The 12088-nt window shown below is 41.1% G+C and overlaps 1 protein-coding gene across 9 annotated transcripts in view; it reads left to right on the top strand.

Annotated features, from left to right (window-relative positions):
* Positions 1 to 12088, top strand: part of PALLD (palladin, cytoskeletal associated protein) — a 357303-nt gene that overhangs the window by 312397 nt on the left and 32818 nt on the right. For all 9 annotated transcript variants that reach the window (XM_074993049.1, XM_074993048.1, XM_074993047.1 and 6 more), the window contains one exon: positions 11908 to 12043. In XM_074993049.1, coding sequence (XP_074849150.1) covers positions 11908 to 12043 — 136 coding nt within the window. The remainder of the gene's footprint in view (positions 1 to 11907; positions 12044 to 12088) is intronic.

Below are 12088 nucleotides of genomic sequence, written 5' to 3'. Positions count from 1 at the left end.
TGCCAGACCAGGGAATCCCAGTTTTGGGAGGTGCAACCTGTACTTTATATTAGTTACTTTTCTTATCCAACTGCTTTTATTAAGGGAGGAAGCATTCCTGTAGCAAACTTCATGGTCACTTTCAATGTCTTCCCCTCTTGTCTTTTTATTGCTGCTATTTCTTTGCCACTTTCCTCGTGGCATGTGGGGTGGAACACAGTAGTTTTTACCACCATATAGTAACATTTAGAGAACAAGTGAAGAAAGCTGTAGTCAATTAAAGTTTCAGTCAATTAAAGCATTAAGGGGGCTGAGTAGTGTTTATTTCTGAGTTGGAATTTGGCCACTTGCTCAATTCTTGTTCTTGTTGGGGGAGGGAGGGGATATCTAACGTGCTCTCTATATTAGATTTTTCTGATCCAGCTCCACCTTCAGCAATATGGAGGGCAACCCTAATTAACTTCAAGGGAAAATACATGTGTGACAGAAACCAGAACTGTACCCATTTTGTTTATTGACAGAAGTATATGGAGGTTGGAGCCTAAGTTTCCTCAGTCATTCGAGCAAAAATTTGATACAAACCCAAATTTTTTTTCTCATTTTCTCCCTTGCAAGCCAGTAAGTTTGAATGGGTGTCACTGGGAGCAAAATTTTGGCCTGCAGAGCGATTCTATAAATGCAGAGTGTAAACCACTAGAAAGAAAGCATGGAGTAGTTACTCATCCAACAGTGATAGATAGAATCCCTTTCAAAGCAGGACAAACATGTATTTTCAGTTATAAGTGTCAGTGTAAAAGGATCTTCGCTGTAGGACACAGCTAATTCCTTTCTTCAAGCAGCTGCATTCTTCAGTAGTGTTGCTAGGTCACTAATAGAGGAAAATATCTTGATGCACTGGGTTTTTAAAAGGACATGACTGTAGACTTGAATAGGAATAGCAAGTACCAAGTTAACTAACCTTTTTAAACAGAAAAGAAACATCGCTTTGAAATGACGACTGCTTACACTTTTGTAAAATTAACCTGAGCTTTATTTTTCATCATTGCTGATGTGAAATTTAATTGCTATTTCCATGCTTTTCACCACTGTAAATCATAGAGTTATAGGAATTATGGGGATAAGGAACAATGCAAGGAGAACTGTGCAATGTTTTTGCCTTTTCTTGAGCCGAAGCAGCTGGGCTGCTCTTCCAGACTTATTCTGTACATTGAACTTTGCTTCAGTAACTATTTATATGTTGAATGTTTCACTGGCCCGCATCTGATCAGTAATGATGGCAAGCATCAGAAGGGACATCCACCCATGTTGTCACTAAATAACTCTTAATCCCTTGTTACGAAGCTCATCCCCTACTTTAGAACAGATTTTATTGCTATCCTATATAAATCTGGCATTTATTTTCTTCATGTTTGTGAATTCTGTCTGTCACAGTTTGCTCAGTCTGAGTTTATATACAATGTGATTTATGCTAAAAAGTTCATGTGTTGGATAGGACTTGTCAGAGCCCCTGACTTAAAAATTCCACCACCAAATTGAGGGTAAAGGTTAAAGTTACCCTGCCTCTGAGGGAGCTCATCTCATTGTTGTAATGCTCATTCATCCCTGCCAAACTTGGGACAGACATCTGAAGTGACAGTTTTCTGCCATTGAAATGAACTGAATTTCAGCAAACGTCAGGATTCGCTGGTTTGGGTTTTTAGTTTTCTGGATTGCACTCACAGGATTTCTCACAGGCTGAGGGAGAGAATGTCTATGGAAGCCCATTGTTCTTGTTGTTTTGTCCTACACTAGCACTTGAGAGATCTCAGCAGAGATTGGAACCCCGTTGGGCTAGGCACTATACAGACAGAGAGAGAAAAGAGCTTCTTTCCCAAAGATCTTGCAACCTGAATAGACAAGACAAAGGGTAAGAGGGAAAACAGAGTCATAGATAAAGTAACTGCCCCCTGGTCACACTGTAACTTAGTGGTAGAACTTGGACTACAGTGGAGGTCTTGTGACTCCTAATGCAATGACTGTCCCAATGGACCTTGGTGCTCCTTATTGTTAAAAGCTTCCTGTCTATTTGTCTCCATATGTCTTTCATTTTGGACTCTAGGAATCTAAGCTCTATATGGCTGTCAAGGGTATGAGCAGATTCTGCTCAGTTGTGCCATGAAACTGTTTTTTTAAATAAACTTTTAAATTTAATGAAATGTGCACAGTTGCTACCACGAAACCCATCTTCTTTTTTTTCATTCTCCTTAAAATAAAATGACAACAGAATCACCACATATCCGTGCTGTAAGGGACTGAGGTGCAGGTGGTGTTGCCTACAGGTGACAGTTGTGCTGGGGTTTACACATCAGGGACAGTTGCCTTTTGAGCAGGGATCCTCCCAGGTTCAATAAACAAGAGTTGGAGACTGGAAATCAGAGGTAATACCAAGCTAGGATCAGAAGGCGAGAGCCTGATCCTCAAGCTGGGTCAAGGACCAGATGAGGTCTGGAGGGGCAGTGGGCCAAAGTCTATTTTGTTGCCAAGGGAACCTCCTGGAACGCCCTCCAAGCTTAAACAGGGTGATTGGTCAATCAGAAAGGCACACGGCACTGTCACTCGGGGTCACTTAGGCGGTGCTTCCGACAGCACTTATTCTTCACAGTGCTCCCTGGTGTCACTGTGGGACCACCAGTTGTCACAGGCTCTGCAAATCTAGGTTCTAAGCACTCTAACTTACATATGCATTTGAATTCTGAATGCCAACTTGTGCCTGATTCACAATTATAAACAAAATATTTGTATGAGTAATGCTGTGCAAAACACTTCAGCCAAAACTTTTCTTGGCAAAAAGTACAGATTCAGTGACACTGAAATGTTTTGTGAATTTGTTGGTTTTGCCAGATTGTTCACATAAAAAAAACAGAAATGTCAAACCATTTTGAAATTTTGGTTTGAGATAATTGTTTGGCATTTCCTTCAATTGTATTGAACCAAAGAAACAAAGTAACAAATCCTCAAGCCAAAACTTGATCAATGTTGAAATAAAAGTTTTTGTTTTAGTTGCAAAAAGTGTTTCATTCAACTCTAAATTAAGCCTTTTTTACTTTTTGATAATCTGAGAATTGGCAATAAATCTCATTTTTTGTTTGACCCAAATGAAATATGGTATTGCTTTTGGGGGTTTTGTATTTATTTTTTGCTCTTTGGTTTATAATTGCTGGTGAACTAAAATATGCATTATTCTGAGAGTGTAAGTTTATTTTACCTGTGAGTTACTCAAGGGTAAGTAAAGCACATTTTACATCAAGGGAAAAAACATTCAGGGTTGCTGCAGTAGCCAAAAACCTGACCTCCTGCATCTTGACAGTGGTTGCATCTGGAAGGCTTTATTTTCCACATGCTTTTTATCTGTTTTATCTGTTTCTTTTTCCAAATGATTGCTGCATATCCCAGACATTTTAAAATGACCAGTGACTTACTGTCAGCCTCATCCAAACAAACTGGTGATGCACGTGCACTCTGTTGGAGAAAGGGAGTTTGAACTGATTTATTTACCATGTTTTGTAGCTTTTTGGCCTACCAACCTAGCTAAGGTCCTGTACACTTTATCCCTGTTGGCCAAAGCACTGAACTTCACTTCAGACAAATCGTTTATGAAGGGAGGTCACATAAATGTCTGTTGGTCAGTCAGAGGAGTTTCTCTTCTTTTCATTCAGGAATTTATTTTGTATATAAAAACAGTTATAGTGTGTTGGTGTGGGGGAGGAGAAAGTGCTTAATACACTAACCTTTCAGCAGCTGGGAACCAACATTGATTTTGGATACATCACAAATAAAACTGAGTTTGGCCTCCTCTCCATCCCTAGTGGATTTTGTTCACATAACATACATTTGGCATGTTTTGTCAGTCACTGCTCAAGAAAGACCCAAGACTGCAATAACAAGAGTGTTTCAGATGAAGATCGATGGGCTATGTTGAGTAGCGAAATTTGTGTATGTCATCCTTCTCTATCTTTTGGCTCCAGTCAACGTTCTACTAATTTCTTCGTTTTCGTGCCTGCCAGTTCCAAACACATCCTTTACAATAATTGTAGTGGGAAGTTAAGATTTATTTTGCCTAGGTTACTGGAACTTCAGAAAGGACTGGATTTTTTTTAAACTGAAATCAAACATGCCTATTCATCTTTGGAAAAATGTTTCACAATGGATATGATGTCACCTCAGGTATAGCAGCCAGGAGGAACGCAGGCCCAGATCTTCAAAAATATGTCTCCTTTTCCAAGAAATCATTGGAAAGTGGGTGCCTAAAAATATCTTTACCGATTGGGTCCTCAGAAACTTTTGGTGATGAATGCCAATATGAAAATCTAAATAGGTTGATAATTTACACAAGTAGAGTGGGCTTGATGAGAAACTTAAAAAAAAAAAAAAAAAAGCAAAAAACCTAGTTGTGGGTTTTCTTTGGGTGATATAAACCCAGCTTTTGGGCAAGTGATTCTTTTTTTCAGCGATTCAACAAAACTAAGGGAACCAAACATGCTGGGAAGTGCATAGCACCTTTCATCCTAGCTCAGGGGTCCACAACCAAAATAACAAGATGACCCATTTTTTCCAGTTGGGTAAAAAAGGTCAATAATTCAAGAGCTGAAATGCATGGGAACGTGAACCAGTCATTAATAACATCAAGCCATGCCTTTTGTAACCCCTATTTTAAGAACAGCGCACATACAATGATTTGTAATGTGATACGTGTTTAGTACAGGATGTTCACAAACTTTTTACATATTCTCTTGCCTCACACTTTACATGTGTGTTTGTACCACTATCTTCTTGATTTTTCACTCTAGAAACTTCTCTCTTTTTGGAGGATGCCAGAGGGATTTATCCAGCGTTTTGAGATCACATATAATTTGCTATTTAGAGATCAGTTGTTCATTGTTGAGCTTTTAGACATTCACCCTTTATTGGAAATAATCAGGAGGGTGGGGTTGGTTGGTTGGTTTGTTTGTTTTAAAAACTTTGCAATTATACTGTCAGGTGCCACAAACAAGTCCTTAAAGAGCTGCATTAGGCTGTGGGACCACAGGTTGCAGACCCCTATCTTAGTTGATCTGTGGGTAAATTTGAATTTAAATCAGCCTCTCTCCTTTTTCTTGCCAGGATTCTTTCTTGGGACAGTAGGTGAACTTTGATACTTTTGTCTCATTTTGGGGGCATCCATTATACCTTAGCCAGTCCATCAATCCAAGTGCATTTCATTAGCATTACTGAGAAGAACTGATTTTTGGGGTCTTAAGACCTTACCCGTTCATAACTACACCAAACTAAAAACATTTCTTCTCTATGTGTAGCTGACACTTCCAAGTGTGTGACCCATGCTCACCATAATTTTGCATTTTAAAGTAACTGAAGATACTTTACATGGATGGGATTTTGCTATATGCTGGAAGCCAGAACAGACTTTTGCAGGGCTTTGGTTGAAAACAGAGAATCAAATTAATGTTCGTTTGGATTCTTGTGAAACTGAGCCACCTTGATGGCAAACACAGACGCATCCTTGGGACTGTAACAACCAGCAGCCTGGTGCCCTTGTTTACTGTGTCAGAACAGTGGGAAGGAGGAGTGGAAAGAATCCCATCCAATGCACGCTCTATAATCAAAGCATGAAAAGTGTTGCTGGTTTGGCCTGCTTTCTAAATAAATGTTACAGTGAATTCTCCACATAGGCTGGAGTTGGGCCAAGGTTTCAGAATTCAATGCCGTCAAAGAGTTTCTGACCATAAATAAAGTATGTGGAGTGTCTGTGGGCAATTTTCTTGTGCCCTCTTTGGCCAAAAGAATTCAATTATACATGCTGGAAGTTATGTGTCTAAATCCACATCTAGGTACCTACATGAGTGGGGGAGGGGGAGTTTTGGAAGTGCTGAGCTCCTTTGAAATAGATAGAAAATTCAGCCTGATTTTAAAAGACAGTATAACATTTTTGAGCCACAGTTTTTGTGCTCAAAGTTATTTGTATCTATATTTTTAATTCTGCCTTTTCTTATTGTTTCCTACAGCCTTATGCCTTTCCCCTGTGCATGGAAAGTTATGTGAGATTAGAAAAATTCACATTCAAATGCACAATAAATTAGCAGAATTATGTCGTTGTTGTTGTTGTTCCCTAGAATAGCTTAAACATAGGCATTTCAGCAGCTAAGAATAAGAAGAAAAGTCTCAGGACTTAGTGGATCTGTCTACACTACAGAGATCTTTCAAAAGAAGCTCTTCTGAAAGAACTTCTTTCGAAAGAGTGTCCAAACACAAAAAAGTAGATCAGAAGAGTGATCTGCTCTTTTGAAAGAGAGCATCCACATAGCCCCCCACTCTTTCGAAAGAATGGGCCAGGGATCAAAAAAGCAGGCACCATGAGGACCAACCTCTGTCTTGGCGGGGGGCGAAAAACTGGCATGCGGAATGTCTACACATGTTTTCTTTCAAAAGAAGCTTTTGAAAAGGGGTGCTCTTCCTGAAGCAGGAAAGGAAGAGCAATTTTGAAAGGAGCTCCACATTCTTTCGATTTACTTTCAAAAGAACAGTGTGTATAGACACTCCACAGGATCTTTCGAAAGAGCTCCCTTCTTTCAAAAATCTTTCAAAAGAACTTGCTAGTGTAGACACAGCCAGTGTGTCAAGGTAAGTGCATGGCAATGATGAAATCACTGCAAAAGCTAGTGAATAGATGGTTTTGAGGGACAAATAAAGCATTAGACTGGTGACCACTTGAGGTGGTGGTCTGAACTGATTGCAGCAACCACAGAGGAAGCTGGTGTTGCTCATTACAGGGTTCATGAACTGGAGGATAAATTGTAAATCCAATGGTGAATGAAATGAATGGGCATCAAAGGCCACTGGCAGAGCTCCAGTAGAGGCAGTGATTTGTGGCAATGGCATACATAATGCCTTGATGGGATGAGTACTTTGTCTCCTGAATCTCTCCCTTTCCCTAAGGACCCACTTTTCATACCCCTAGAGTGTTGTTTCTGAGCTGTCTTTGCTGCCTACTAGCATAACCACCCTTATAACCATATGCATCCAACAATTGGAGCTCATGTCAAAAAATGTATTTGTGAAGAGGTAACTCTCATTCGTGTCCCTAGGTTTGAGAAAGGGGGATAACAATAGATCATCTAACTCCATGTGGGGGATCACAGTTCTCCCGTCTCTCCTTCTTTTTGTAACTATACATTAAAGGCAGGTTGCCTGTGGTAGCCACCTCATTGTTTCATTCATGGTTTGTAAATCAAAGTAAATTTTGTTGCTGAACATATCATTACCCCTTTTGACCCAAGTGAGGGGCGACGTTTGGGGCCCAGGAAGTAGTTTCTCTTAAGAGGAGAAATTGAGGAGTGAGATGAGTATCTTTGATGCAATTCTGTTTACTTATAAGAAATGTAGAGAGGCCTGTTTCCCTGCACACCAGAGAAATCAAACAGGAAATAGCTTCTTTGCTCACAGCTCCAAACCCCTTTCAGTCAACTTTGGCCCAAAAGCTCTCTGTGCCATTTTCTCAGGGCTATGCTCTGAGTGTTGATTTAGGTTGTCACTGGCTTTCTGCTGCTTCTCTGTGGCCTGCTCTGCTCTTAAAAGTTAAGTCAGCATAGCAGTAAAGGTAAGGTGTGTGAAAAATCCACATCCCTGAGCACCGCAGCTGTGTCAGCCGAACTGACCTTGTTATCATTGGTCCCAGAGGTAGCATTCCTACAGCTTTGAAAAACCCCTTTCTGTCACGACAGGAAATATCCACACTATAGCATGACAAAAAGCAGTCAAGTAGCACTTTAAAGACTAACAAAATAGTTTATTAGGTGAGCTTTCGTGGGACAGACCCACTTCTTCAGACCACAGCCATACCAGAACAAACTCAATATTTAAGGCACAGAGAACCAAAAACAGTAATCAAGGAGGACAAATCAGAAAAAAATGATCAAGGTGAGCAGATCAGAGAGTGGAGGGGTGGGGGGAGGTCAAGAATTAGATTAAGCCAAGTATGCAGATGAGCCCCTATAGTGACTCAGAAAGTTTCCATGCCAGTTTAAACCACGTGTTAATGTGCCGAATTTGAATATAAAAGCCAGCTCAGCTGCTTCTCTTTGAAGAGTGGTGGGAAAGTTTTTTTTTTTCAGTAACACACATACCTTTAGGTCATTAATAGAATGCCCCATTCCATTAAAATGTTGTCTAACTGGTATGTGGATCTGGAGTGTTTTGATGTCTGTTTTGTGCCCATTAACCCTTTGTCTAAGGGAGTTAGAAGTCTGTCCAATATACAAAGCATCTGGGCATTGTTGGCACGTGGTGGCATATATGATGATAGTAGAGGAGCATGAGAAAGTGCCGGTGATTCTGTGAGTAACCTGGTTGGATCCAGTGATGGTATTTCCAGAGAAGATATTTAGTCTCACCTGGACCTTTGCTTTTGGGCAACAATATGTACGTGTTTGTTCATATCTCAGAATAGGCTATGTGGAAAATACAACTTTTATTTTTTTTTAACAGGGACCTATCCATTTCCCTGCTGTATTGACTTAGTTTGAGTAAAGCCCAATTATAGTCTTCCACATCAGTTTCCTTGTTTCCTTATTGGTTTCTGGTAATTAATTTTTACTACATCAACTTAACAAACACAAAAAAAAATTACAGTACAAGACAATATATAAGGAATGACCTGCTGTCCCTATCCTAGAAACACGACTATAGTTAAGAAAAAAATTAAGTAACTGCCTGATTTTTGGCATCTTCATCTGACTATCAGTTTTAAAAGATCCAGCATCAGCAAGTGAGTACAGTCTTCCCCCGCCTTACGAGGGTAATTCGTTCCTGAAAAACCCCTTAGGGCGAATTCTCAGAAGTTGAAAATGTAATTACCATTAATTTCAATGGGAAAAAAATGTGTGTGTTCCTGAGCCCCAAAATGTACACCCATTTATGCTGAAACAGCACCAAATCCCATTAAATCCGGTGCAAGGGGGCAGACAGGGCACAGGGAGGCACCCTGGCCTGAGCACAGCTTAGGTTAAGTGGGAAGGGCGCACTGCCAGGGGCTGGCCATGTGGGGAGCTAGGCAGGCACACGGGTGGTGAGGGGCGATGCCTCTCTCGTGTGGGGCTGCACAGCAGAGAGGTCCTGCCAGTGGCAGCGGTGGGCAGGCCAGGCACTAAATGGGGTGGAGTGCCACAGATGGCGAGCAGCACCTGAGGCTCAGCTGCCTAGGGCGGGCGGTGGCCCCCTAGCTGCCTGGGGGGTGAGCAGCAGCAGCGGGGCTGGGATGGGCTGCGTGCCCAGCATCCACGTCTCGCCGAGGAGCATGATGTACTGCTGGGACTCGGACAAGTCTACCTCCCTGCACCAGACTGCCGCCCTCTTGCAGGGCGCTGCCGACCCCACACGGCCTCTTCATTAAGACCAGTGCAGCCGACTCCATCCCCTCAGTGCTTGCCTACCAGAGCTGCCAGCTTCCAAATCGGTTCTTGTAAATGCGAAGAAATGCCTCGTGAGCTGACATAGGGGTATTTAAATGAAACTCCTTGTAAAGTTGAATTCTCGTAACTCAAATGGGCGTATCTCAGGGTATGACTGTAGTTAGTTATGCACTGACTGATGGTGGACTGCAATGCTCTAACCAGTCTAAATCTTTTCCATCATTATCATCTGTGAATCCTGAATTTCCATGTTCCTAGTGACAGCTTGTGCTATCATTTCATTAACATTTTCAAAATAAGAGAAACTTTCACTTTTAAATAAAAATGGGTCTGCCCCAAAACTCCAAGTCTGAATGCCCCAAAGAGTGTGGATGTTTGGAATCTGACCATTATTCACTATAAAGTTACACTGCACTAGAAAATTTAACGATTATTTTCCATAGAGAACCCCTCGTATTGGTACTGAAAATGGTTTTGATAGAGGTGCAGACTAGATGAATAAGTCAAAATGGTTTTTAGATAGCAGGACTGGGACTTTTTGAAAGTGTGTTCAAGCTTTCTGCAATGGGAAAGGGAATAGCTTTGGTGGTGGTGGTGGTTTTTTGGAGGCCAGAGTTTGTACAGTTGTTTTCCCATCACTTTTGAAAAGTTCTCTCAGTGCTGGTTCAGTTCCCAAGTGTGAAGCAGCCACTTGGATTAGTCTTTCAGATACAGCACTGCCGTGTCATTTTCCAGCTGTGTTAGGAAGGGAAAACTTTGTTGCACAGGTGTATTCACAGACAGTAACATGGGTTAATTATAGTGGTGAGACTACACCACTCTAGTTAATATTGCATCATAACTTCTCCTTAAATGTTGACTTTTCTAAAGGAATGTTTATACTGCAAATAGACATCTGCAGCTGGCCTGTACTAACTGACTTGAACTCCTGAGAGTCAGGATAAGGTGCAGTTTAGTTGTGGTATGATCAGGTTCATGCTGCCACCTGAGCTCTGGGATTTTCCCATCTTGCAAATCCTACAGCCTGGGTATCAGCCAAAGCCCAAACATTTGTACTGCAGCAAACTAGCTCCTTAGTCTGAGCTGGCATAGGTCAGCCATGGGCTTTTTAATTGCAGTCTAGACATTCCCTAAATCTTCTAAAATCAACATGCTTTGTCAGATTCCTTTGATATTTGGTTGCCTCAGGAGAGTACATATTATGGTTATTGACCCAAATTTGGGCTCATATGAGTTAACGAGGGAAGAGGCATAAAATCCTTAAAAATATTCTCCAGAAGGGTTTCTGTGGTGGACTTTAATTCGTTTTTTGTTGTCCCTCTCCCCTCCCCCCCCCCCAGCACAAGGGATCAATTTATTGTGACAGTGTGGCTCAAAATAGACTGAATTTGTCAATTTTTACCCAGGCAGACAATTAGTCCTGGGGAATTCGGCAAATGATGCATATGGAGCCAGAGCAGAACTGTAGAATTCCCCCAGTACTGGGCAGTGCATGGCACCCGTTTAATCTTTGGATGATCCAAACTGAGTGTAGTATTTAAGTACATATTGTCTTTTTTGCTTTTTGCAGCACTGCAAGGAAGAATTACAGTGTGTATGCACGAGTAAAGAAAAACTCATGAGAGCATTTCTGTCAGCCCTTTTACAATGGCATGAGTAGTTCAAAGGAACGTGCTAAAGCCATTGCTCCTATGAACACACTACCACTGATGTACCTAGTCCAAACCTTTGTATACCTGTACAATTAAGACTTAATTATCCATGTTACTTTCTACAGGAGTTATCTGTTGTAACATGTTTTAAATTTATGAGGAGGCTTACTGTGATCACAGCAGGCAGTCTAACCAAAATTTTTGTTGTATCAGGTGAGGAGGAGTCAAAGGACTTTTGAGGGAAAGAGGCTAAGTTGGAAGCGGGGACATGGTGAACAGGTCAGAGACCTAACTTGAGGCGAACCATTGAATCAGAACTGGTGGTGGACTTTTTAAATCACCTGGGCAACTGCCCCCCACCCCTGTCAGGAGACCTGTGTGCTGTTGTCATGTATGTATTGTTATTGCTAACTTTGCTTCCTACGTTGTGTGTGTGTTCTGTTGCCATCCACTTCAGCACTATTTCAACTCCTGCTTCAATGAACACTTGAGGGAAAAAAAATCAAAAACAAAGATTTAAACTTCTTCCCTAGAACTAACCTTCATATCACAACAAAGTGACTTAGAAGAATTGTTTGACTTCAGCTGGGTTTCTGCATTATTACAGATAACTCTAGTAACAGCAGACATGGACCTGAAGACTATAGTTTAATTTTTTTTTAAAAAAAAGAATGGCAGGTTCACAGATTGAATGTCCTGTGTTTGGACAGGATAGGTGAGATCCTGACCCTGCTGAAGTCAATGTCAAATATTCATCGACTCCAGTAAGGGCAGAATTTTACCCGGATATTTTTAAGAGTTTTATTAAAAAAAAAAAAAACCTTCTTGTGTTACAGGGGATTTCCCAAGAAAAGCGGCAGAACTGCAAGAATAGCATCTGATGAAGAGATTCAAGGGACAAAAGATGCTGTCATACAAGATCTGGAAAGAAAACTTCGTTTCAAGGAAGAGCTTTTGAACAATGGCCAGCCGGTATTGAAACATAACATACTGAGCACTGTTTCTCAGATAATTCAT

This window comes from Carettochelys insculpta, chromosome 4 (assembly GCF_033958435.1).
Source record: "Carettochelys insculpta isolate YL-2023 chromosome 4, ASM3395843v1, whole genome shotgun sequence".
Taxonomy (NCBI): domain Eukaryota; kingdom Metazoa; phylum Chordata; order Testudines; family Carettochelyidae; genus Carettochelys; species Carettochelys insculpta.
Note: the sequence above shows the minus strand (reverse complement) of the source record. Positions and strands in the feature narration are given on the sequence as shown.